At 46.3% G+C, this 27184-nt stretch overlaps 1 protein-coding gene across 1 annotated transcript; it reads left to right on the forward strand.

Annotated features, from left to right (window-relative positions):
* Positions 1-17602: 17602 nt before the first annotated feature.
* On the forward strand, positions 17603-25934 carry LOC128598029 (NUT family member 2D-like). Its single transcript, XM_053608338.1, has 7 exons — positions 17603-17618; positions 19783-20518; positions 22230-22358; positions 23331-23470; positions 23944-24242; positions 24653-24769; positions 25194-25934. Exons 1-7 carry the CDS (start codon positions 17603-17605, stop codon positions 25932-25934), a joined length of 2178 nt encoding a protein of 725 aa, XP_053464313.1.
* The last annotated feature ends 1250 nt before the right edge of the window (positions 25935-27184 follow it).

Raw genomic sequence — 27184 nt, forward strand, 5'->3', positions numbered from 1 at the left:
TTTTTGAAGAGGGTGAGATTTATTTAGGGTCCCTTATTTCAAAGGGAAAAGGGGAGATAAGAAGAATGAGGAATTGATGGGGGACAGTGAAGCCAAAGGGGGATAAGAAGAGTACTGGGGGTGTTTTGAGGAGGGGTCTCTGAAGAATTGATGGGAGGTTGAAAAGCTCAGCAAAGCTTTTTGGAGGAGCCTGAGAAATTAAAAAAACATAATAAATAAAAGAGTGAAATTGTAATGTTCTTAACACAAAGAAATGTGAATGTCTGGGGTGTGGATATCCCAATTACCCTCATTTTATTAATTCACATTGTATGCCTGTATCAACATATCACATGTACCCTATAATGCTAAATAACTATTATGTACCCATAATGACTTAACATAGAAAATTTTTTTAAAAATCAAGAATTCAAAATGCTCATTGTCCCTACTCATCAGAGAAATGCAAATGAAAACTACCCTGAGATATCACCTAACCCCACTGAGAATGGCCCACATAACAGTCTCAGAGCTGCAGATACTGGCATGGATGAAGAGAGAGGGGAACACTTTTACACTGTTGGTGGGACTGCAAACTAATACATCCCTTTTGGAAGGAAGTATGGAAAATCCTCAACTCAAATTAGACCTTCCATTTGATCCTGCAATCCCATTACTAGGCATCTATCCAGAAGAAAAAAATCCTTTTATCACGAGGACATTTGCACTAGACTATTTATTGCAGCTCAATTTACAATCACCAAATTGTGGAAACAACCTGAATACCATGGAATACTATTCACCATTTAAAAAGACGGAGGCTTTACATCGGTGGTTCTCAACCTGTGGGTCACAACCCCTTTGGGGATCGAACGACCCTTTCACAGGGGTCGCCTAAGACATCCTGCATATCAGATATTTACATTATATGATTCATAACAGTAGCAAAACTACAGTTATGAAGTAGCAATGAAAATAATTTTATGGTTGGGGGTCACCACAAAATGAGGAACTATATTAAAGGATTGTGGCATTAGGAAAGTTGAGAACCACTGCTTTACATCTTTTGTATTAACCTGGACGGAGATGGAACACATTCTTCTTAGTAAAGCATCACAAGAAGAGAAGCAAGAATCCAATGTACTCAATTCTAATGTAAAGATAATAGATGAGCTAGTACAAGGGGTGGCGTAGGGGAATGAGGGAGAGGGGAGGGGGATGGGGTGTCACAGTATATGGCACACCTCTTAGGGGTGGGACATAATTATAAGAGGGACTTTATCCAATAAATGAATCAGTATAACCTAATTCTTTGTACCCTCAATGAATCCCCAAAAAAATGAAAATTAAATTAAAATATAAATAAAAATCAAGAACACCATTGTATTTTGAAATATATCATTAATAAGATCTCTTCTAGATCAGAAATGATGACAATGATCAGCACTTTATTATTTACAACAACATAATGGTAGGAAAGAATTATTGCTGCCATTTTACATGTGAAGAAACTGAGGCTTAGAAAGTTAAAGAACTCAGGCAGCGCCTGTGGCTCAAAGGAGTAGGGCATCAGCCCTATATGCTGAAGGTGGTGGGTTCAAACCCAGCCCCAGCCAAAAACTGGAAAAAAAAGTAAGAAAGAAAGTTAAAGAACTCTAGTTTGAAACTGAGCTAGGAAGCAGGCCAAGATGGCAGACTAGAAACAACCTACACACACCACTCTCAATGAGAAGATTGAAGTACTTTTTAGTTATTTTTTTTTTTGGTTTTTGGCTGGGGCTAGGTTTGAACACGCCACCTCTGGCATATGGGACCGGCGCCCTACTCCTTGAGCCACAGGCGCCACCCTCAATGAGAAGATTGAAAGTTGCAAGCAGATAATTCACCTATGGATGGATTGTCCTTAGAGAGATCATTGTGAATCATCAGAGAAGTCACTTGAGACACCAAAGTGAAGGAGATTGAATTGGAGTGATCACTTGGTAGGATCAAAGGTACCTGGGGAAGGCCCTTGCCTATGGGGAAGTGATAGAGGGAAGAATCCTGGAGCCACACACCCCACACACACACACACAGAAATTAAAATCTGAACTATGAGAGGGCTCCACCACCCCTGCATGCCTCCAGACTGAAGAAGGGAGCTTTTTTTTTTATTATTAAATCATAGCTGTGTACATTGATATATTCATGGGGCATCATTCACTATGAAGAAGGGAGCTTCTTGGAGACTGCAATGAAGAGCAGGCATAGCAGGGTCCCGTAGAATATCAACAAAGAAACACCAGACTTAAATGAAACTCTAAAACAAATGAACCAAACAGAAATTTACAGAACATTCTACCTCAAAACTGCAGAATACACATTCTTCTCATCAGCATATGGAACATTTTCCCAAAAGATCCTATGTTCCCAGGTCACAAAATTTTTAAAAATTGAAAACGTTATGTATCTTCTCAGGCCACAGTGGAATAAAATTAGATCAATTCCAAGAGGAATTCTAAAAACTACTCAAATGTTTACAAAACAAATAAGCCCTCCTGAATGATGCCTGGATCAATGACAAAAATCAAGATGAAAATCAAAAGATTTTCTGAATTAAATGACAAAAGTGACACATGCTACTAAAATCTCTGTGCTACAGAAAAAGCAGTGCTAAGAGGGAAATTCATACCACTAAATGTCTACATCAAAAAAATCCAGAAGATCACAAATTAACAACTTAATGCCACACCTCAAGGAGCTGGGGGGGGGAGGGGAGAGAATAAGCTAACCCTAAACCAAGCAGGAAAAAAAAATAACAAAGATCAGAGCAGAACTAAATGAAAAATACAATATAAAAGATCAATGAAATGACAAGCTGGTTCTTAGAAAAAGTAAGCCAAATTGATAGACCACTAGCTAAATTAACCAGGAATAGAAGAGAACGGGTTCAAATAAACTCAATCAGAAGTGAAAAAGGAGACATTATAGCTAATGGCACAGAAATACAAAATGTCATCTAATACTACCACAAAAACCTCTATTTACACAAATGAGAATATCTAGAAGAAATGGATAAATTTTTGAAATCACTTAACCTCCCAAACTCGAATCAAAAAGAAATAGAAATCCTGAACAGACCAACAACAAGTATTCTTTCAAGGCTGAAATAAAAAATCTCCCAACAAAAAAGCCCAGGACAAGATGAATCCACCCTTGAATTCTAGCAGACCTACAATGAAGAACTGACACCTATCCTACTGAAACTGTTCCATAACATCAAGAAAGAGGGGATCCTCCTTAATTCATTCTACAAAGCCAGTATCATCCTGACACCAAAGTTAGGAAAGGATACAACAAGAAATGCAGAGATACAACAGAGATGCAAAAATCCTTGATAAAATACCAGCAAACCTAATCCAACAGCACATCAAAAACATAATCCATCACAATCAAGTGGGTTTCATCTCAGAGATGCAAGGATAGTTCAACATATATAAATCACCACATAAACAGAATTAAAAACCATATAATCATCTTAATAGATACAGTAAAAGTATTCAATAAAATCTAGCAATGTTTTATGATTTTAAAAAGCCTCAGCAAACTATGTACAAAATAATAAAAACCATGTATGGCAAACCCACAGCCAGTATCATATCATACTGAATTGGGAAAAGTTAAAAGCATTACCCTTGAAATCTGGAACAAGACAAGGCTGCCCAGTGTTACCACTTTTATTCAACATAGTACTGGAAGTCCTAACCACAGCAATCAGATAAGAGAAAGAAATAAAAGGTATCTAAATTGGGAAAGAGAAGGTTAAACTACTCCTGTTTGCCGATGATATGGTCTTACATTCAGAAAACCCTAAAGACTCCTTCAAGAAACAAAATTAAGTAAAGAGACAAATATAATTAAGTCTCAGGTTACAAAATTAATGTACAGAAGTCAGTAGCATTTTTATATAATAAAATAGCCAAGATGAGAGTCAAATCAAGAACTCAGTATCACAATAGTTGCAAAAAATATATAAAATAATCTATGAACATACTTAACTGAGGAAGTGAAAGATCTTTCTAGCAAGAGTTCCCAGGCCATTCAGTGTTGTCCTCAGCTTGGACCACTACTCTTTGCTCACTGTGCCCGCCTCATTTGTTCTTATTCTTCACACTGGACCTAAATCATGACTTTCATAGATGATTTTCTCCATGGAACCCACAATCATAATTCATTGCCTTTGTTGAACTCTCACACAGCACACTGTGGTTTTCCTTTATAGAACCTATCACATACTATGATTATATGTGTGTTCATGATTAATTTGTGATTTGGTTCCTTCTCCTTCTTTACCACAAGCCCCATGATGGCAAAACTTAGGTTTTTGGGTCTGGAATTCCAGCACCTAGCTTAGTACCATACTAGGCATTAAATTCTACAACAACTAAAGTACATATTTAATATTTTCACTGAGCCTCAGATGAGAAGTAACTTGCCTGGGGTCACTCAGCAAGCAAGCACCAGAGCAACTACTTATCGTCAGCATGGGGATAATGCAAATTTACCTGACACGCACCTTTAGGACTAGCATGAGAACCATATTCATGCTGTGATCATGCTTCCTAAACATTCAGGTGAGAAGAAGAAATATTATAAAATAATTCAACAAACCTAATCATAGAAATGATATGCCCCTACATCCATGATATCCAAAAAGGGCTAACTTGATCAGTCTGACTTTGTGAAGTAGAATTTACATCTCTAACCACAGTTTCCTAAATACCACTTAAAATCTCATGGTTGTGTATATTTCGTCCACAGATACTTGATAATATAAATTTTTGAAAGGATAAAAAAATTGTTTTCTTTTTTCTTTCTTTTTTTTTTGCAGTTCTTGGCCAGGGCTGGGTTTGAACCTGCCACCTCTGGCATATGGGGCCAGTGCCCCCAAAAATTTAATTCTTTTGTGCTATGCTTCATAGTATAATTATAAAATTAGAAAAATATATAAATTTAAGGCAATGAAAATATTCAGTTTTAATTTATCCACTTACCCTTCAATTGAGTGGTTTTAGAAAATACTACTAATCTGAATAGCCTCACCAACAGAATACCATTGGAAGGGGAAAATCCTCTGTCATAAATAAAGAGCTGGAGAACCTCTCACATCAGACAGAACTCAGGACCCCAGGAGTAGTACAACTTTGGCACCTTTATTAGCTCAGAACAAGTAGGGGTTGTCACTCATGAGATTAAAGACACATGGATGCCCTGCCAGATATATTTGTGTTTTCAAGTCTAAATCCCAGAGGGGGCCGACTGAGCACAAGCATGGCAGGTCTTTCCAAGATGACATTTATCTTTGTCCAGACGTTGCTTTCACTTTTTTCCCCAGCAGGAATTATGTCCCTTCTCTCTGCAGCTACATCTCCAAAGCCAGATACGTTGAAGGAGTGTACAGTGTGTGGACACAGTTTTCTGATAATGTGCTCTTTTATGTGATATGGTAGCTGACAGAGTAAACTTTGCCTCTTCACTTTAGGTGTAATAGATTCTGGTTGGCAAGCCCAGAATAAGTGTTAGCCCCAGTAGGAAGACTAACTTTACTGTCGCCTATGTATCAGAAATCCACAGACATTTCACCTGGCATTGTAGTGTAGGAGCAGCAAGAAGCAAATCCATCTGCCCTAATCTTGGGCACAAGTTAAGTTAGTATGGGGGTGACAATAGTAAATGCATATACCAATGGAAATTGGTATACCAGGGGAAATTGTGACTTCAGACTGTGGCTGGCTTGAGAGGAAAATCTGAGTCCTTCAGGTTTAATTCCTGAAAACAATAAAAATCACTGGGGATAATTCATACAAAAAGAGAATTTATTGCAAATAGACACAGAACTAAAAGTGGTAGGAAGGTAGAATAGGACAACTAAGGACAGTTCTATTGAGACACTTTAGCCCCATAGTGGCATGTGTAGTCAGGTGAGTTTGTTTTGGGGTCTGGGTGACAATTTGACTTCTCCCTCAGCCCAATTATACTCACTTTTTCCACTTTTTTTTTTAAACAAAACCTCATACACAGAAATTATCTCAGAGACTAAACCCAATATGAAACAATACTTTTTGATTCCTACATTCAACACATATTTATCAAGCACTAATGAACAAGGTGAAGACCACTCCTATATGGATATTACATCCTACTGGAAGAAATACACAATAAACAAATAACACATACATGTATATAGTTTCTTGGAGATGTTCAGTCAGCAATAGACTAAGAAACTGTGGTTCTTAGAGAGAACTAAGGGGCTACACATACAGATTTGAAGAAAAGTATAAAGGAGAGATAGCATTCCCTCATATAAAATGGTTTCTACCACTGTGTTTTCTCCTCACAGGATACCTGCAATTTTGGCATGAAGTACGTGTTCACTTTCAGGTGAAAGAACCATGTAGAAAAACAGATGAATGGAAAACTCAACAAATTAAAACCATAAGCATTTACTCACGCCAGACGTCTTAAGGGTCAGCAATGTGGGCTGGGCTCTGCTGGACAGTCCTTCTACTCCAATCTGTGCTCGCTCATATGACTGGGACACGCAGCTCTCCCAGGCCACATCTTCCAGCAGGCTGACATGACCATGTCCTCCACTGATGACGGTAGAACAAGAAGACGACCCCAAAGTAGGTCCCACAGCTGAGCCCAGAGTCAGAGTGGGTTGGAGGCTGTGCTAAGTCACATGGTACAAGGATGCAGTGAGGTGAGGAATTGGGGTCGTTTCTGCCTGAATTAGGTATAGCTGTTGAGGGGTAACTTTTATTCAATAGCAGATTATTCTTCTTGGACCACAGGAAAAGTCAAAAATACTTTCTCCCTGTTTGTATTCCTTCATTCTCTGCTGCCTCCTTGGTACAGACACTGATAAGACTCTGGAGGATTCTAAGGTAAATAAGTTGGCTTGGCTCCCTGTGCCTGATGCTTCAACCCTATAACAGAGAGAGGTTTAAAGCATTAATTTTGCTATGAGACAGCGTCAGGCTGGGGTTTTAGGAGCAGCAGCAGGGAGCCCAGGCTCCCCCAGGGCTATCAGAAGAAATGGCTCTGAGTGTGGATGGGAAGACCCTGAACTAGGAAACTGGCAGTTATGTTCCATATAAACCAATAATCGTGCTAGGAACAGTCTGAATACTTACATATGCCATTCACTACTCCAAGCACTTCACATACATTAATGGTAATCTTCATAACCCTGTAGAGCTAGCATTAATATTCTCATTTTATAGATAAGCTGGGGCTCATAAAGATGCTTGCCCAAAGTCATGAAGAACAGAGTATACACCGGGGCCTGAAGAATGTGAGCTGGCAGCCTGGCTCTAAAGCTGTACCCTTTTAGAAACTTCCCAGCCCCTGTGGGAATGCTGAGTGCAGAGAAAACTCTTCACACAGGAATTGACAGCTCCATTATCTCTTAAGAGGATGAAGTTCCCCTGACACTGAGGGATCCCTATGGGAGTGGACACCTTCAAGCAGGCCTAAGTCAATGTCAGTTGTCACTGTGGCAGCAGTCTCCTCACTGCACTCCAAACTCTACTGCCTGCTTCCCACACTGGGCCTTGGCATATGCATCTGGGCTCCCTCCACACATGCCCCCAACTCTGACTGGGTCCCAGGGGTGTTCCCCAGAAGAGACCCTGGACCCCATGGACATACGGTACTCAAAAGATAGGTGAGTGAAATCTTGGCCTGTGGGAAGGACTGAGACCACTGAGCCCCAAGCTGACACTCATTCGGTGTTCCCTGCTACATGCGGCCATAGAAGATGAATCTGGGCAGGGTAGGAGGGGTTGGAGTCTCCTGTGTTATAGATGGAAGGACATCTCTCCTGACTTGCTCTTCCCACCTCCTCCTGCAGAGTCTAAGCCTACCTCAGGCTCCATTCCCGACCCAACTCTCTCTATTCCTAGCACCCAGAAAGCCCATTCTGCATCCACTGGCCTCCTTTTTTGGCACTCTGACCACAGCCGCCTCCCACTGACCCCAAGCACCTACAGCAAACATCAAAATGACCTCTTCTGAAGGTACGGTTTACATGTGGTTGCACTGCCACCTTCTGGATGTCCTTAGATCCACCACTGGATCAATATATGGTCCTAGGACCCCACATATCCAGGTGGCCTGACACGGGTATGGATTCTTTTTCACATGAACTCCTGGGAATCAGAAGAGTTGGGGGCTTCTAAGGGCCTGGAATGAGGGGAACTTAGTACATAGCTGAGTATTTGTTCTGTTCATGGACATAAGGGTCAGTGCAAGGTATGTTCTATGGCATATATCTTCAAAAAGGACTGACCCTAGAATAACTTCAGTCCAACCTCAGCCATCCCAGCAACTTCCATTCATGCAAGCTCAGTGAGAGATTTTCAGTGCTGATTCAAGATCCCTAGATATACATGTTCTTTCCCTCCAAAACTCAGGAACCATGACTTACCATTTCAAAATGAACAAAAAATCCCAGGAAGATCTACTCTGTAAAAAGTATAGTACATTTTTATTTAAAATATAAAAGCAGGCCAGGCACAGTGCTCATGCTAGTAATCCTAGCACTTTGGAAGGCTCATGTAGGAGGATTGCTTGAGGCCAGGAGTTCAAGATTAGTCTGAGCAAGAGCAGATCCCATCTCCACAAAAAATAGAGAAATTAGCTGGCCAAGTCCCAGCTCCTTGTCAGGCTGAGGCAGGAGGATTCCTTAAATCCGGGAGCTTAAGGTTGCAGTGAGCTATCATGACACCACTGCACTCTAGCCCAGGTGACAAAATCTGTCTTAAAACAAACAAACAATACTGGGCGGCGCCTGTGGCACAAAGGAGTAGGGCGCCAGTCCCATATGCCGGAGGTGGCAAGTTCAAAACCAGCCCCAGCCAAAAAAAAAATACGTAAAAGCAGACAGAGCTCCATTCTAAAGATAAAACACAATGCAATTAGCACAAGGTACTGTCTTTATGTTAGGATAGGACATGAGGGAAGCAGTGAGAGCCACAAAGAATCCATTTGTAAACAGGGAAGCAGTTATTGGAACAGTCAAGAAAGTGATACTGGCATGTTTTAGAGGCAGGAGGATTCACCATAAGGAAGAAAAGGCCAGAAGGCAGCTCAACATTAAGGAGCAAGGCCTAGAAATTCTTGAGTGGGTTCGAGGGAAGAGGCGGCAGCTGTGGGCTCAGCTGGTGCCCACCTTGATCACATGGCTCCCTCTGGAGCGCTTGCAATTCCACTTGGAAGAGAGAAAAGACAGAAGGTCGGGTCACCCAACCTGAGAAACATGAAGCTGAGATGCATTTCCCAGAGCCAGGAACAGCCTGAGCCTTCAGAATAGAAAGAACCTGTCTAAAGGGTTCAGGAAGCTCAGACATGTACATTCTCAAAGGGGCCCTTATGCTATCTCCAGATCTCAGTTCCCAGCCCCTCCAGTACAGATCCTCCCCACCTCTGTCTCTGTCACTTCACTGACCCCACCCCTGCCACACTTCTCCCACTCCCGCAGAGTTGGAAGCCACCCTGTCAGAGAGGGTGGGGGCCCAAAACCAAAAGATGAGGCACATTACAAACACCCAGTCTGTTCTCTCTTTGGGGTCTTGAGCCTCCAAGTGATGGAAGATCCAGGGGATATGACTGTGAAGCCCACTGTAGCAGGATCTCACATCATCTCCATGACTGCTGAAGGAACACAGACCAGTTCCTCCTCTCCTTAGCATTCAATACTCACCCACCAGGCCAGGATCACATCCCCGTTAGGCTGTGTCTCAGACATTCATAGCTCAGGGATGCTGGGGCAGGAGCACATCAGGAGGCTACCCTCACCTGTCCCTAAGGTGGAAGAAAGTGGGCTTCCCAGGTTCTGAGTAGGGTTTTTGTCCCAGGACCTCAGCCCATGTAAACTCAGGCTCCCTTGTACCTGCTCTCCTCAGGCCCCAGCTCTAAAGCCAGGCTCTCCCCTACTTCATCTTTACCCCACACACACACTTTGTCCCTAGAATTATAGCCCTCCCCTGCTGTGCTTAGCATTGCCAAGCTCTGCCCAAAGCCTCCCACCAAAAAGCTGGTTCAGACCCTGGTGTCCAGAACACCCCAAAGGTTGTCTTGTCAAATAACAGACCAGGAGGCACTTTGGGCTGCTCAATCCCAGTGTACAATTGCTGGATAAATTTTCAGAAGGAAATGCTGTACATTTACTCCTGGCTTCATCAGGGTAATGCAGAAGGACAGTACATACCTTTGACTCCCTCTTTTTAACCATGACCCACTGAGACATGGCTCTTATCACAGAAACCAAAAACTACTTAACACTGGGGACCCCCTAAAAGTGCTGCCTAGCCCAGATGTCCCTGAAGATAAGATTAGTTGAAAACTGGTAGTAGAGCTGACCTGCCTGACACCCAACAGTACCACAGGAGATAGACAGTAGGTAGTGGGGGCATAGACAGGTTTTCAATACAGGGACCCCAGGGTGGAGGGCGTCCTCACTCACTGGCTGTGTCCTACAGGAGCCAGCGCGCCATCAGCTACCCAGCTGATTCTCAGGGTTTTGCCTAGAAGAGGAGCTGACACATCTGACCGCCTGTCCAGAAAACCCCTCAACTTTGTGACTGCTGCTCACAACATGGACAACACCTACAAAATTTAGGCTCTGCAAAGCATTCTGTTCACCAGGGCTAACCCTCCCAGGACCCAGATGACAGGAACACACAACTGCGGATGTAGCAAACATCCCCTTAACATGCAAGTAACCCTGAATCCATCTGCTTGAGGAGGACTTGGAAATCAACATTTGTGGAGATTCCCTAGCTCTAAAGAATGAACCAACTGCTTAGGAGCAACACAATGACCAGGAATGACAAGGGTCAAGGCACATTAACAGCACCCACAGTCTCCAGGTCCCACCCATAACTCAGAGTCCTCAATGTATTTACCCACTGCTGCCTGAATTTTCCTACTTCACACAAACAACTGCTCATACACATCCTGAACACAAAGACACACACACAGAGCAGTGTGTGCTGGTAAACACTTGGGTGAGGTGGAAAAGTCTCAATGTGTGGTATTTACCTGTAAATATAATGATGTAAAATGGTGTGAATAACCCAGCAAAGCTACTAACCTGCATCCTGAGAAGGACTCTCAACTCCTAACAAAATTACACTACATGGCTCCAGAAAACAAACCCTCAAATATACTGAACACATATGTATACCTGCTACCTACCCCATGAATACACATATGGGCTTCTTCCTACTTAAATGTGGACAAAAACTACTCACCTAGAATGTCCACATGCCACCGCTACAACCATATATTTACACACAAGTGCCCAAATACAAACATGTACAATGAACACACTGCCCATATGTACACAATGAAAACTCCATAGCAAGCCACGGGTTCTCAAAAGCCACACTATCCAAATAGTTGTTTCACGCTTTCCCCCTAAAATAGTACCACATGCAATCCCACAGCACTAAAATCCACATGTTCCGTGATTCCTGAATGCACACACAACCTACAAAGCCTCTCTGTTTCCAAAGACACACACCAAACCCCCCACATCTCCCACAATACAAAACACAGAAGTTCCATGAATTCAAATACCCACACTAGCCATGATCTACTATAAAATACATATAAGTCTATCTCACAAACTCCGAGAACACATATGATCAGGATCACCAAATTCTGCAAGAAGAATGATTCAAAGGATCCCTGACTGTCTTGATATATTCACAAACCCTTTATACACGCTCACAATCTATGCATGAATCCACACCCACCAGAGATACATACAAAACACAGAAACACCAATGATCTTTGCACTCTAATAAACATATGCAACTCTCCCAAACTTACACACAAGTGTTCTCAATCCTGAATATCTACGTCCCTCAAAACACTATACGATATCCTATGTCTCCTCAACATTCTCCAAACATTCCCAAACACATATAGAAACACCCTAAAATAATCCCAAACTTAATAAAATGAACAGACAGATAATAAATACTTCCACCTGGATATACACAAACCAGTATAACCACCCAAGACACACAGAAATAACTCTAACATATCATTTAAGAATATACATAAAAACACTTCCAAATCCTACATTAATCTAGTAGGAACCAGCTCTCACACCCCCAACTACTAACAAAAATCATATCACATATATCAAATACATATATTTCTCCCACTTCCCTGTTTAAATACAGAACCCCATCTCTCTATCAGACAAATACATACTCAATTCCCAGAATATACTAACCCTAATAACCACTCACTGAAAAATACAACCACATAGCCCCGAACAATATTCAGCCAAATTGCTTAGCCCTTAAACACACAAACTTAATATACATGTACCTTTCCTCATGACCCAAATATACCCAAAATTACCTAGCACACTAGAGAGAGGCAAACATGCCACCTCATATCTGCAAATACACATATACTCCACATACCTGCTTATCCATCATCACACATTCCCAAATAAATAGAAATAAGTCCTCTATCTTCCAGAATACATAATCATACAAACCCCACCTTACAACTGCACATATTTATCCTACCAGGGTCCCAAAATAGATATAGATAGCCCTTACACACTGATACACCCATACACAACTCCTGAAAATCTCAACAAGGAACACACAGGACCATACAACCTGCCCTGAATACAAATTACATCCTCCAAATACAACAGACCACATAACCCAAAAATAGATACACAAACATGTCCCCTGACACTACCCATATGTCACATCATGGCTATCCACCGAAGGCGGTAAAGTGAGACTCTGTCTCTAAAAAATAAAATAAAAGCTTAGTATTGAATTTTGAAACATTGCTCACATCATTAACAGAATTAGAAGATGAACGTTGGTTGATAATTTTATGTTACCAAGTTTAAGAAGTGAAACAATGAGGATGTACATTAGACTTTATTCACTTTACAATGCCATGAGCTACTGCTTTGCTGACTTGGATAATGGTTTGCAAACACTCTTCCAGCACTGACCCTATTCACAATGTAAGAGTTAGAGGCCGGATGCGGTGGCTCGGGCCTGTAACCCACCACTCTGGGAAGCAGAGGAGGGAGGATCGCTTGAGGCCAGGAGCTGCAGACCAGCCTGAGCAAGGGCGAGACCCATCTCTACCAAAAACAGAAACATCAGCCCAGTGTCGCAGCGCGCGCCTGTAGTCACAGCTACTCGCGAGGCTGAGGCAGGAGGATCGCTCGAGCCCAGGACGTAGACGCTGCAGTGAGCTATGACGACCGCTGCACTCTAGCCCGGGCGACACAGCCAGACCCTGACTCAAAAACAAACACAAACAAAAGGCAGAGCCGTCACACACGATTTCAAGTTCACAATGCATTATTAAATATCTCTCCTCACTTCACATCCCGGAAATTAACAGATCGTGGCAAGGAGCCCTGCCCGGGCAGTGCCCATTTCCCTGTAACACGCGCTCGCACCCCGACTAGCGGCCACAGGAGGGGGCCGAGGGACCCAGGCGGTGTCGCCCGGCAGTCACCGGAGCCACAAGCCGCAGGCAGGAACAGTGGCACAGAGCAGATGCATGCCAACCAGGCAAGGGGCCTTCGCGTCCATTATCTTCGCTTTTTAGGAAACTGCTTGTACAAACCTCTGGGTAGGGGCGGCCGTTGGGGAGTCACGCTCGCGCCCCCGCGTCTTCCACAGCAGACCGCCCAAAACCGACGCGGGGAGCAGTTGGACAGCGGCGAGACGCCCCCACCCCGGAGCGCATGCGCGGAGCGCGGACACGGTGTCAGCTAGGACCTGGCGGGAGCCGCGGGCGAGGCAGGGTGGGCCCAGCGTGCGAGGCTTCTCTGGCGCCGGGCGCGCCAACTCTGTAGACCTACATAATCGTCCCTCTTTAAAACCAGCGCATCCGAAAAGTCCGCTGGTGATTTTCAAAATTGCAAACCTGCGGTCCCCACACTTAGGTAACTACCCTCGCTGAAAGATTTGGCAGCAAAGTATCCTCAAATTACAGCCAGTCTTGCATACCCTTTGGACTGCGTTTCTTTGATTTTTGTTCATGCCTTCCAAAGATCGTATGTCCTTTGTTCCTGGTCAATCTAGAGATTCCAGGAAAGAACAGTTCTGGCAAAGAATTTTCCACCTGGGGAACACTCTGAGAGATGCTTCTAATAACTCCATTCCTAGAGGGTTTTTCTACCGCATTTACTTTACTTTGAGTGTTTAATTAATATTTATACATAGATACGTTTCAATAAATGTTGATTCATAAAATTTTTCTATTAAAAAATCGTTCTTATAACTTTGATCAGGACTTGAAAATTGAGCCAATTTCAGATGATACAGCAGGAATTGGAAAAGGAAAAATCCAACTCTTTCCCACCCCAACTTTGTAATAGAGTGCAGAGTCATAAATGGCATTAAGAAAATAGTACAGAATCAAGCACTTTCTTTTAGGAACCAAACCCTGTGGAGGTAAATGATAGAAACGTTTACTGAACATTTCAGGTTTAGAGTTGGGACAAAACCGAGCACTCATGAGGATATTGGACAGGATTAAGAAACCACTCACTGACAAGCATAGCAAAGGAAAGAACTTTGGGCTCTGGATTTGCATTCCACTTCCTTCCCCTTCAGTATGACCCCTACTACCTTATCATGCGACTGTGCTTTCTTGAGTCAAAATGTACTTGCAAGAAAAGAAACGTTTTAAGTCCCAATCAGAGCCTGTTTTGGAGAGTGATCACAGTGTGGAGCAACCCTTCTAAACATCTTTTCCCTTCCCCAACACTCTCCCATCCGTAGAAACAGTGCTACCTGGCAGAGAGTGTCCCAGGGGATTTTGTGGCAGTCCTCCAAAAAACTCATTCCTCATCTCCTTTGACCAATTTCCTCACAATCCACCATTGTCACACATGCACATCAGTGTTCTTTCCTATCATTTAGACACTGATAACATGACAATGATTCTGAGTGTGAAAATATGAATCAAACAAGTTTCCTTTAAAGGGCTGCTAGCCTTAAAGATAGAGACTTTACCTCTTTCATGTTTACATGGATGGAGCTGGAACATATTCTTCTTAGTGAAGTATCTCAAGAATGGAAGAAAAAGTATCCAATGTACTCAGCCCTACTATGAAGCTAAATTATAGCTTTCACATGAAGGCTATAACCCAATTTAGCACAAGGCTATGAGGAAAGGGCCAAGGAAGGGGAAGGGAGGGGGGAGGTTAGGGTGGAGAGAGGGTAATGGGTGGGGCCACACCTACAGTGCATCTTAGAATGGGTACAGGTGAAACTTACTAAAGGCAGAATACAAATGTCTACATAAAATAACTAGGAAAATGCCATGAAGGCTACTGTTGAACAGTTTGATGAGAATATTTCAGATTGTATATGAAACCAGCACATTGTACCCCTTGATTGCACTAATGTACACAGCTATGATTTAACAATAAGAAAAATAATAATAAAAATAAAGGGCTGCTATACTCATTCTTACGCAGAGAGAATTATATGCAATGCTGACACTGGATTCCCAAGAACAAGGCAATGTAAAGAAGACAAGCAACGAGCAGGCACATGACCTCAGACTGGCCAGCTAAGGTTTAGGCAGGAATGGATGGGTGTGAATGGAGCTTGCACATTGGTATATAGAATCCTGGCTGGTCTCAAAGGGGACATCCATTGTGAGGGTAGCACATTTCTAACACCAAGAGAAACCAGGGTCCTAGGAATTATAAGCTTCTTTACCTCAGGGAAGGAGAAAAAAGTATTCCACCTTCCTTTCCCTTACAACTGCCCCTTCTCTCACTAATCCTAGAAGCTTGAAGGGCAATGGCTTTTCCAAACCCATGTCATCAAAGAAGCCTGCATATTCTTTTTCTGCAACTGTTGTGTTTTGCGAGTCTTCTTACTGCAAATTCTCATTCTTACAGGAGCAAGTAAACAATAATAGCTTAATATGTTACAATTTTCCCCAGAGTTGCCAAATAAAATGCAAGAACTCAGTAAAATGTAAATAAAATAGGTAAGTGATGAAAAGATGGTTAGTAAAAGAATATTTCCAAGACTGCATGGAGCACAATTCTAAAAAAAGTAATTCATTGTTTATCAGAAAATTAAATTCAACTGCGTGTCCTTTATTTATATTTGCTAAATGTGGCCACCCTTTTAAGTATTTTTAATTTTAAGTGACTGCATAAGTAGGGTATGGAATTTATAGTTAATAATAATTTATTTTATATTTGCAAAATAACTAGAAAAGTTATCATGTTTCCCACCCAAAGAAAACAGTAATATTGGAGATAACAGATATGCCAGTTACTCTGATTTGATCATTACACTTGGTATATGGATACAGGTATGAAAATATCAGATGTACCCCCAAATTATCGAAAAGAAAGAAAATACAGTAGAAACAATCATTACAAAAGGAAATGTATAACTTGTCATTCTACAGATCTAACCTGCAGAAATAAAGGAGCCATGTTACACATACAAGCACAATCATTATAAATACCAGCAAAAATACTGGAACATATAATAACTGTCTCCCAGAAATAAACTGAAACCATTCTTTTAAAATTGTTTGCATATGCTTTTATTGCATAATACAGGTCTGGGAAAAATAATGAAAAACAGATAACACAGGTTTTACCTTTCATCAAGAAAATTGGGTGGCCACAAGAAAGAGGTGAGAGAAAGCCTCGTCACTGTATATTCCATTTTGCACAATTTGACTACTGAGACACACAAATGGACTGCTTGCTTAAATGTTAAATTAAAATTATTTAACATTCTTTTTAAAAATGAACATTTAACAACACAATATTCTGAGAAACAACATGAAGGGATTTGTGGTCTTGATCCCACAGGCTACACAGCCCTTCTTCCATGAACTGAGGCTGCCCACACAGTAAGGCAAGCCTGCCAGAGACTGCAGCTGTAGATGGGTCATGGGCACACAGGGCTGCTTCCTCCAGAATGAAGTGCAAAAATGCCAAAAATGCCCTGGATCTGCTGAGATCATGCTGTTTTCAGACACTCAGTCCCCTTGCCTCCCTAAGAACCTGTATTACTCAGACAGAAAATGAATCCTGAATTATGTTCTGAAATTGCAGCCACTCCACTGTTGCAGTTGGTCAAGAGCCCAGCTCCACAGGGGAAAAGCAGGGTGACTTGAGGGATACAGGAGTAGGCTTATTGATGAAGAATTGGAGTAGGGGGACATCAAGTAAAACCTGCACACTGTGAACCTGCAGAACCATTCACAAACCCCCTAAGGAGGGGCACGTGGATGGTGTTGCCAACCCTCTAACTGGAAGGGAGCCCCAGGTTCTTGCCTACCTGCCAGAGTACTTTCTAGAATGTTGGTCACACACCCCCACCAGGACTGCTGCCAGCCACCCCTCCCCCACCATGGAATGCCTGGAGTCCTGCTGTTCTACAGCTGTTTACATTCAAACTTTGCCCTGCTCTACTTGGACCCTTGAGCATCTGTTGAGCCAGGTCACACTCTGGGTCCTGCCCTTGATTGTTCCTATTGAGGAGGCTGCCAGACCACTATTATCAGTGCCCGGCCTGCAGGGATGGCTTCAGAAAGAGGTAAGGCTATAGGGGAAAGGTGAGTTAGTTACCAGACTGGCTGCCACTTCTCAGACTCACAGTTGAAGCTCTCCCTGGGGACAGCTGATGAGGCTGGAGAAAAGGAAGGTACACTCAATGCACATCGCCTAGATTGTCCCACCTGGGAAGTCCATGGCCATCTAAGGCTGTGGCTGGGGAGGACAGCTCCTGGGAGGGGGACCAAGATACCTGGGGCAAGTGTACCGTCCAAGGGAAAAGAGGGGAATAGAAGTACTGAATCGGTCTAGAAGGGAGATTGGCCACCTTGACTTATATTTGTAGGGAGCTGTGGGATTGTGTTGTAGCCACAGGGAGGGTTACCAGGCACAGTCTGAGCCCCCTGTCATTTCTTCAGGTGCCTGGAGCTTGATATTGTTCTGACAGATTTGGACTGTAGTTTCCTAGATCTTTGGAGAGAGTAGAGAGAAAAGGTCTCGGCCAGAAAACTGTTCAGTGGCTAAGCTACCATGGGGTCTGCAGTGACATATCCCCTCAGGGAGTGGGGCTGGAGGTTACTGTGACTCTACAGCCCGGGACCTCTCAGTTCCCTCCCCCTGGAGATAGCTGCTCTTTGAGTTCTAGGTAGCTGTTGTCTCTGAATCAACAAGGGTGGGGCAGCCAGGGATCCAGCCAGCACTGGCCTTAGGTTCCCCTGAATTAATCTGAATTGTTCACCCTTTTATGGATACTCGGGTCTTTAGAACCTCTTCATCTTGTCCATAGCTCCAGGCCTAATCCCTGCCCTTTGTTTTACTATAGATAAAGATTTACCTCAGATTCCATCTGCAGTACTTTGTGAATGGAAAACAGAAGTGGAGGGTTGTTGGTTTTCAGTGGAAAGTTGTGAAAGGCTGGTTTCTCTTCAGTAGAGGAAGGAAAGTAGCGCACAATTTAGAATATGATCATCTCTAATTATTATTATGCGAAGTTAGAATGGGTATGCTGATTTATTAGGTTAGTGGTTCTCAACCTTCCTAATGCCTCCTAATGCTGCGACCCTTTAATACAGTTCCTCATGTTGTGGTGACCCCCAACCATAAAATTATTTTCATTACTACTTCATAACTATAATTTTGCTACTGTTGTGAACTGTAATGTAAATATCTGATATGCAGGGTGTATTTTCATTGTTACAAAGGGGTTGTGACCCATAGGTTGAGAACTGCTGCATTAGGTTCATGAGCTGTGGACCTTGCTGACTTTGACTAGAGTCTCCTTGAGGTTGCAGAGAGCAGATATCAGTTCTGGAAAGCAACTGGCTCCTGCCTGGGCCTTTCTAGGTCTTCACACTCTATTATTGGGATCTCAAAGAGGAACAACCACAGATGGCCTCCTTTCCTATGACCCATTCTAACATGACCAGCAACCATATAGATCTCTGGAAATGCATCCTGACAGCTTCAATGTTGCCATTTCCAGGCCCTTGTCTAATCCTGTGCAGCCACTGCTGGCTGTGCAATGACAGCACTGAAGGTCACTCAGCATCGACTTCACAGACCAGTGGGGATAGGGAACACCAAGCACAGGGACAAGGTGGCTCAAATCTGACCCCTACTCAGTGCTTGCTGTGTGTGGTGCTAGGAGAAGCACCTGCACACTGAGGGTGATGTGTTGTGGGCTGAGGATTCCTTGACACTGTCTTGGAAAAAGATTTATTACAGTTCTTTTTGTTCTATTGTGTCAGGCTAGGATCGAGAGAGGGGGTTATAAGAAACATGAAGAAGGAAGACAGAAGATGAGAAGGGGCCACAATACCCTGAACCTGCCAATGTCACATAGGGCACTAGGGGTCCTAGAACTGTCCATGGCAAGGTCTCACACACCCTGGTGGGTGGGCTGAGGGGTACTGTTCCTCCCGGCAGAGTCCACCCTGATCCAGGGCTCAGGAGAAGCCTGTAAGGTTGCCAGGTTGTCTTCCAGGTATCCCTGGGGGCTCTCACAGACAGTGAAGGCTCAGGTATTCACTTGGAAAAGTTCTCCCGTGGAATAATTCTCAAATGGAGGAACAGAGCATCACATTCACTCAGGGACCTTTGCAAACCATTCCCCCTGCCATGTGGCACACCTCATTGTGATCTCCCAGTCACTCCCGGGGAGCCAGAGAGCCTCCCTCTTCTATTCACGCTTTCCTTTGTCTCCACAGCATCCTCAGTGCTGAGACCGGACGTGACCCTGAACCCTGATGCATCCCTGCCTCCTTTCACAACTCTGCCCTTTCACCCACCTGGCCCTAGCCCAGCACTCGGGCCACCCAGGGGACAGCAGCCGCCAACCCTTATGACTGCAGTGTTCCCTCCCGGAAGCCCCTTGGTGCTGTCTACTCTGCCCAGGACACCTCTGGTGGCAGGAGATGGTACCTGTGGCCCAAGTGGGGCTGGGGCTTTCAGTGTCATTCTCCAAGTCAGGTCAGAAGGGGAGCTGGTGCAGGCACCCCCCAATAAGACCTTTGTACTACCTCAGGCCCCCCTCAACTGGACTGCTCCAGGAGCCTTCTTCACAGGAGCTCAGGGACGAGCTCCACTACTGTTGTCAGCTCCTCCGGTGGAGACCATAATGCCTGCCCCAGTCATTGGCAGTGACCCTATTGTTGGTGGTGTCTCAGCCAGCGTTGGAGGCTGGATCACAGGCCCTCCTCGCCCAGTGCCCCCACCAACTACCCATTTGGCCCCTATAGTGTCGCCAGTGAATACTGGGCTGCAACCCCACAGGGTGTGCAGGAAGGGCAGCTTGCCCACCTCCCAGGCCAAGGCCTCGCAGGATGACTCCTGTAACCCCAAGAGCGTCTATGAGAACTACCGACGCTGGCAGCATTTTAAGTCACTGGCCCGGAGGCACTTTCCTCAGAGTCCTGATACTGAAGCGTTTTCCTGCTTCCTCATGTGAGTGACCTCAGGGGACAGCTACTCATCCAGGAGAATACATATACAGAGGCACACGGGTGGTCACCAGGGGCTACTTAGGTGTCCTAGAAGGATGTTTCTGAAGGCTCTGGGTCACCCTCTGGGAAGGTGTCTTCTCAGCCACATTCATGTCACTCCAGTCATGACATCCTTCAGGTCCTTTTCTCAGTCAATCCCTGCCACCCTATGAGTCCAGCCAATCCTTATTTTTCAATAATTATCATGTCACAATTTATAGACGTCTAAATGTCTGAAGGGGTTCCTGAGGTAATGCTAGCTACAATTTGTGTTTAGGTTTCTGGGGCCACACACTGACTTCTCCTTTTGAACTTTCACCCTCCCACATAGCACCTAGGTGTTGATGGCCATGAGGGACATTACCTGTGGGAGTGAGAAATGTATGCCCCCCCCCCACCCCGGCATTGTTCTGGGCCTTCCCGTTAGCACAGAGATGTGGTCAGAGTGCACACAGGGTTGGGCTTGAGCCCCAAATGGAAAGCTTGTACTTCACTTTCCTGGCAGCTCAGAAGATGACTTGAGCTGATTTATGATGTGCTTAGCAGGGTGCCAGGCACATGCTACGCTCCTGAAATGATAGCAACTATTAATATTATTATTAAGAAGAGGATAGTGCTCTCCAAAGCAATGTCCCAGCAATAGCATGTGAGGGGACCATAAGCATAGCAGCCCAAGCCAGGATTGTGGGGAGTGTGAGGCAGCAGCTCAGGAACTGGAGCACTTTGCCTTTCACTCCTCGGTCATGACCCTGTGTCTCCTACTGACAAGCACATCCCATGCTGCAGGGAAGTGTGTCTGCATCGCTCCCCCACCTGCCAATCTTTCTGGCCCCCACAGCAGAGTCCCTGGTGTGCTCAGGAGCCTGATTGTCTCTGTCGAGGCACCTAGGCCTGGCATGTGGGCACACAGTGGCAGAGGCATCACTCTCCTTAATTTCTGGACACATGCTCCTGCGCCTCACACTCAGGGACTCTGAGGCTGTGTTCCCAGGTGCTGCTTTCCATAGGATACTGATTAAAAGCTCAGTCCTGGGGCCCCAGAACCTGGGCTTTAAGCCCCACTTCCAGGTCATTTAGTCCAGCACCTCAGTTGTCTCTGGCTGCCATAAAAAGTACTGTACATGGTGGTTTACATGACAGACAACGAGGTCTCGAAGTTCTGGACCAGATGTCCCAGATCAAGGTGCCAGCAGATTTGGTGTTTTGTCAGGGCTCTTCCTAGTGGAGATGGCTGCCCCTGGCTGTGTCCTCACGTGGCTGAGAGAGTCAGCTTCGTGTCTGCTCCTCCTCTTGGAGCCCTGAGTCCATCAACAGGTCCCCACCCTCCTGGCATGTCTACCCTCCTTATCCCCTAAAGTCTCCCCCACCAAATATTCTCACATTGGTGGCTGGTACTTCAGTGTGGGGAAATTGGGGGAAACAAATCCAAATACTGAGTATGACATTCCAGAAAGCAATATGAGGACTCAAAGGGAAGATGAGGAGGGGAAAATGCACAATCCGCTCGGTGTTGATGTTTGGTGGTGGAAGGGTGAGGAACTCCCACTGGGGTAAGACAGGACAGGGACAGATGGCAGGAAAACAGAGGGAGGACAGAGGGATATATGTTGGGCTGGGTCAGCTTGGGATGAAGGAGGGGCTTGTAGGCTGTGACTGACCCCACTTGGTTACAGCCCAGTGCTTCGAACCCTGGCCCGGATGAAGCCTACCATGACCCTGGACGAGGGCCTGGGGCGCGCCGTGCAAGAATGGCAGCAAAAGAACAACTTTGATCGAATGATCTTCTATGAGATGGCAGAAAAGTGAGTCAGGGATCCTGGACCTGGGGGTCTGAGTTGTGGGGTGAGTATGGGTGACAAAGGCAGAGCTGCTGTGGTGGCTGGTCGGTGCGAACTTTAAGGACGGGGTTAAACGAGCACAGGCCCTGTCCCATGCCCTGAGCTTCCTCAGGAAGCTGCTTCCTCCTCCTGGGATTTTGGGTGTATCAGTCCTCTCATTGAGGAAACTCTGGCCTGACAGGTCTGGGTGGACACTGCCTGGTCATGGCGGGAACAGTCACTAGCACAGCCCACTGGACCTCCTGCAGCAGTGGGGGCTGTGGTAAGGCAGGCTGGTGACTATCGACAGAACTGGGGTCCATCCCTCCTCAGGAGAAATGTCCAAAAGTTGGTCATCTGCCATCCCAGCAGGGCATTGAGGAGGTTAATCAGGGAAGCCATCATCTCAAACACCCAAGAACGCAGCTCTGGCCTTCTTGCCTCTGCTCATCGGTAGTGCCCATGTTGAAACATAAAGACAATGAACAACAGTGCTCAGAGGGAGCAAATGCTCTCCTCTCGGCTCACCCTCCATCCCTCCAACACCTCCTGGGCCCCAGTCGCCTGGGTTTTCCTCAGGGCTCAGAGCCCAGCCTCAGGATTCCCTGGTGTCTTCTGCCATAATCATATCCCTGGCCCACCTCTGCTGTCAGTGTGCTTTGGGGCCCTGGACAGGAACAGGAGAGGTCTGGAGGAGGGGCCATGGTCAGGCCCCGCCTGGGTCACAGAGGCCTGGGTCAGTCATGCCTGATGTAGTCCCTGCACCTGTGAGAGCAGGAAGGAGTCCCTGAGTCTGTAGGTCTGCCCCGGAGAGCAGCTCCCTCCTGGGACTGGACCCAGACAAGACCGGTATAGCCCACTCAAGCCACCCCCCATCCCTGTATTTGGCCCCTCCCTGACACTGGGCCTTCGGGCCAAGCTTCCCTCTCAGCAAGGCCCATGTATCCCACTCCCCAGGTTTATGGAGTTTGAGGCTGAGGAAGAGATGCAGCTTCAGCAGTTGCAGTGGATGAGAGGGTCTCAATCCCTGCCTCCACCAGCCCCACTGAGGCCTGATCCTCAAGTGCACCCAGGCACCAAGGTTGTCCAACATCCAGGTGAGGCTTCCCACGTTCCCCCAGGAGCTACAGGGGAACAAAAGATAAAGGGACCAGGGAGGCCACTGGACCCACCTCCCAAACTTTTGTTCAAGAGGTTCATTTGCTCTTTCAAATCAAACAGTCCCCCATTAGCCAAGGGGCTCAGCCATCCCTGGTCCTGAACTGGAAATTGACCTAGTCAGGTCTCATTGGTACAGTCTCCCCAGCACCTCCAGACCCAACATGCAATCTGCCCAGGGAGCACGGGCTGTTTGGGGAGGGTATCCAAATATCAGTGGTCCCAAACTTGCTGCCACGTGACTGTCTTTGATGCACCCCTTTTTGCAGCGTCTCCTCTCAGGGTCCTGAAGCTCAGGTTGTCCTGCCCAATCCTGGACAGGGTTTCTGTCCCTGAGTCCCCACCCTCCCCAGTGTGGTGTCAGGGCATGCTGCTGTCCCTGCCACACCATCCTTTCCCTTCCCCACCTCAGTGGTCCTTCCCAGGAAGGCTGACACCAAGGCCCGGCCCATCCACCTGCCACCACCCACACCTCAGCAGTGGCCACTTGAGATCAAGGCACCCAAGGAGATCCCACCTGAAGCTGTGAGGGAGTACATGGACATCATGGACAAGTTGCTGGGGCCTCCCTATGGGGACCAAGGGAAACCCGATGCACAACTGGAAGAGGGCGAAACAGACCAGCCCCAGGATGAGTTTGGGACCTACCCAGACCCAGAACTCCTCAGCTACATTGACGAGCTGTGCTCCCAGAAAGACTTCATCACCAAGGTAGGATGCCTGGAGTGCTGGGCTCTGGAGGATTCCAGGGAATGGCACTCCCAGGCCCTACAAATTAAGGTGTGTGTGTGTGTGTGGTGAGTGTGTATGTTTCAGCTGTCTGTGCCGATGTGTATGTTACCACATGTGTGGATGAGTGTGGCTGTGCATGTATCCATATGTATTCCTGTATGTCTGTGTGTCTCTGTGCAGTGGGTGTTACTGTGTGTTGGTTTGTGTGTATTTGTCTCTTTGAGTATATGTGTGTGTGTTATTATTGCTACTGGTTGCAATAATATCAAACAACCCAGTGGTGTGCACCAGGATGTGGTGCTCATTGCTTTCTTCATCTCCTCCATGTCCCCTTGGCTCAAGATCGTACCCTGCCAAGGACATTCATGCTCTCTTCCTTTTGCTCCCAGGTGGAGGCTGTGATTCATCCTCGATTCCTGGAAGAATTGCTCTCCCCAGAAACAAACATGGATTCCGTGGCCCTAACCCAGGAGCTGGAACAGGAAGAGGGGCTCACCCTTGACCAGGTGAACTGGGAGAGAGAGGGACACCCAGGGCAGAGAGGGCCACTCAGGGAAAGCAGTATAATGAGGGAAACCAGGGGACAGAGGAACAGCCAGGTAGACCCCAGCACAGGAAGGCCACCTACTGTTGTTGTCCCCTGCCCTGCTGAGGTGCATGGCTTGCTGAGGGGAGACGAGGAGGAGTGTGGACAGATGCAGGTGCAGATCGCTAGGAAGAAGGCCAGAGGACCAGAGAGGGAGGGCAGGAGGATAACTGCAGTGAAGCCCAGCAGGACAGCTGGCAGAGCCACACACTCTGTCACTGACATGGAGCTAAGGGACCTATCACCTTCCTTGCCTTCCTCCCAAATGCCAGCACCTCCACTGCCCTCTCAGCCCATCCTCACAGCAGGTGCAGGGCCAGTAAGTGATGGTTTTCCTTCCCCAGCTGGTGGAGAAGCGCCTCTTGGCCTTGAAGGAGGAACAGAATGTGGGGGCAACCCCAAGTCGTCGTGCACCACAGATAGAATCAAGTCCTTCTAAGTTAGCAGTTGGCCAAGGTGCAGAGAGAGACAGCCATGGCCCCAAACTAGCAGTTGGTGCAGAAACCTGCCCAGCACAGATGGCTTCCCATGCCCAAGGACACAGCAGAGTGCAAGCTGACCTACTGAGGCCTAAGGGCCCTGCTCTCCTCTCTGGGCATCCAGAGTCCCCCAGGCTGATGGCCACCCTGCCAACCTCTCCTTTCCAGGGCCTCAAACCCAACTCCCTTGGCCTGGGGACCAAGGATGCCTTGGGTCTCCAAGGTGCCTCGCCTGTTAGGGAGACATTTGGGGCACATGATGGCTCCAGTGAGGATGAGGAAGAGCTCCCCAGTCTGACCTTCCTTCTGGCTTCCCAGCACAGGCTGTTGCCTTGGGGTCTATCTCAGAGCCCTGTCCCTGTCCAGCCACCATCTGCTCAGAGAAGAGGCCTCAGCCCCACTACCCTTCCAGTGGCCAAATGTAACAAGCGAGTGCTCTCTGGGGACCGGTTTCATGCTGAGAAGATGGCCTATGCAGGGCCTGAGCTTGGAGCCTCTGGGGGGCAACCCCTGGCACTTGGATCTGGTCGATCCTCACAGCCTCAAAAGAGAAAGGGTGACCCATTTGTTTCTGGGATGAAAAAGAAGCAGCGCTGTAGTCAGTAGGGACAATGGGATGGAGAATCCAGTGGCCCCTCGCTGCATCCTGCAGCCTGAATTGCCAAGGGCTCCAGCTGGTCCTCGGCTATGGGAGTGTGGGTGGGTGGAGGGACCTCCAGGGGGAGTGGGTGGATGGGGTTGAAGGGCAGTGCCCTGAGGTGTTTTGTGTTAAAATGAATAAAGAAAATTTTGTTGAAAATGCTGTCAGGGCTGCTGCCCCTGTACTGTCACCTATGCTGCTCAGGGGCGAACACCATGAGGACAAGGATGGACCCACCAATGCCAAACACTGGGGATCCACAGAGCCCCTGTGTGCTCCCCTGCAGATGCAGGCTGGCCGTGCAGAAGCTTCTGTGCTGGCAGCTCTGGCAAATACCCCAGATCCTTTTGTCACATACAGGAGCGGGCATCTGCTCAGTGCAGTAGCACATTAACATATGCAGAGGTGGTAGCTCCCCCTGAATCCCAATCAGGACAGGGCAAGGGGCAACAGGTGGAGAGATCAATGCAGAGTCTACTCACATGCCTGTGTCTAGAATATGACAGTGGGCAGGAGGATGTCCAGTTCCCCTGCAGGATGTCTGGGCAGGACAAGTCCTTTCCATCTGAATGAGGAGACCCACCTTGCTGTGACTCGGGGACTGACCTCAGGGTCCCTCCAGATTTTGCACGGAGCAGCCCGCAATTCCCATCCCCAGTGATAACTGAACTCTTGAGTTGAACTGTTGTAGATATAGATTTATATTCACATGAAACAGTTTCTTCCTGAAACACTATACCCACCAGTCACAAGAATAACCAGCTCTCCTGGAGTATGGTCAGTTGTGGCATATGGCGGCCACAAGTTTGGTGGGAGCTCGGGACAGAGGTGAGGGCTGAGGGTCAGCTGCCTTCCCATTAGGCATGGGCACAGACCACACCAGCAGAGCAGGGGCTGCCTAGGATGTGACATTTGGTGTCTTGGAGATTTCCTGAAGGGTGGGTTCCAGGTGGTTGCCGCAGGTAGGAGTGAGATGAGGGATCGATAAGGAGAAAGGCTGAGTCAAGGGGCAGAAGCCCCGTCTTTTCCAGGACTGTCCTGTTCCCCCATCTCTGCCAAATTCGCCTCATTCTGTGCCTGGACTCTCCACTCCTTCCTCCCAGACCACCTCTCAGAATCTCTGACCTGGCATGGCCTCATTCCTTCCAGGCCAAACCCTTTCTCTAGGTTCTAAGCTCTGATTCCTCTTTAAGGGTCTATGGGAGATGGGGACAGC

The sequence above is a fragment of the Nycticebus coucang genome, chromosome 2 (genome assembly GCF_027406575.1).
Source record: "Nycticebus coucang isolate mNycCou1 chromosome 2, mNycCou1.pri, whole genome shotgun sequence".
Lineage (NCBI taxonomy): Eukaryota > Metazoa > Chordata > Mammalia > Primates > Lorisidae > Nycticebus > Nycticebus coucang.

Bases quoted from the DNA above. Each gene is read 5' to 3' on its own strand.
- LOC128598029 (XM_053608338.1), top strand. The intron at 23,471-23,943 runs GTGAGGCTTCCC...TCCCCACCTCAG, and splicing joins CAAGGTTGTCCAACATCCAG to TGGTCCTTCCCAGGAAGGCT. The intron at 24,770-25,193 runs GTGAACTGGGAG...TTCCTTCCCCAG, and splicing joins AGGGGCTCACCCTTGACCAG to CTGGTGGAGAAGCGCCTCTT.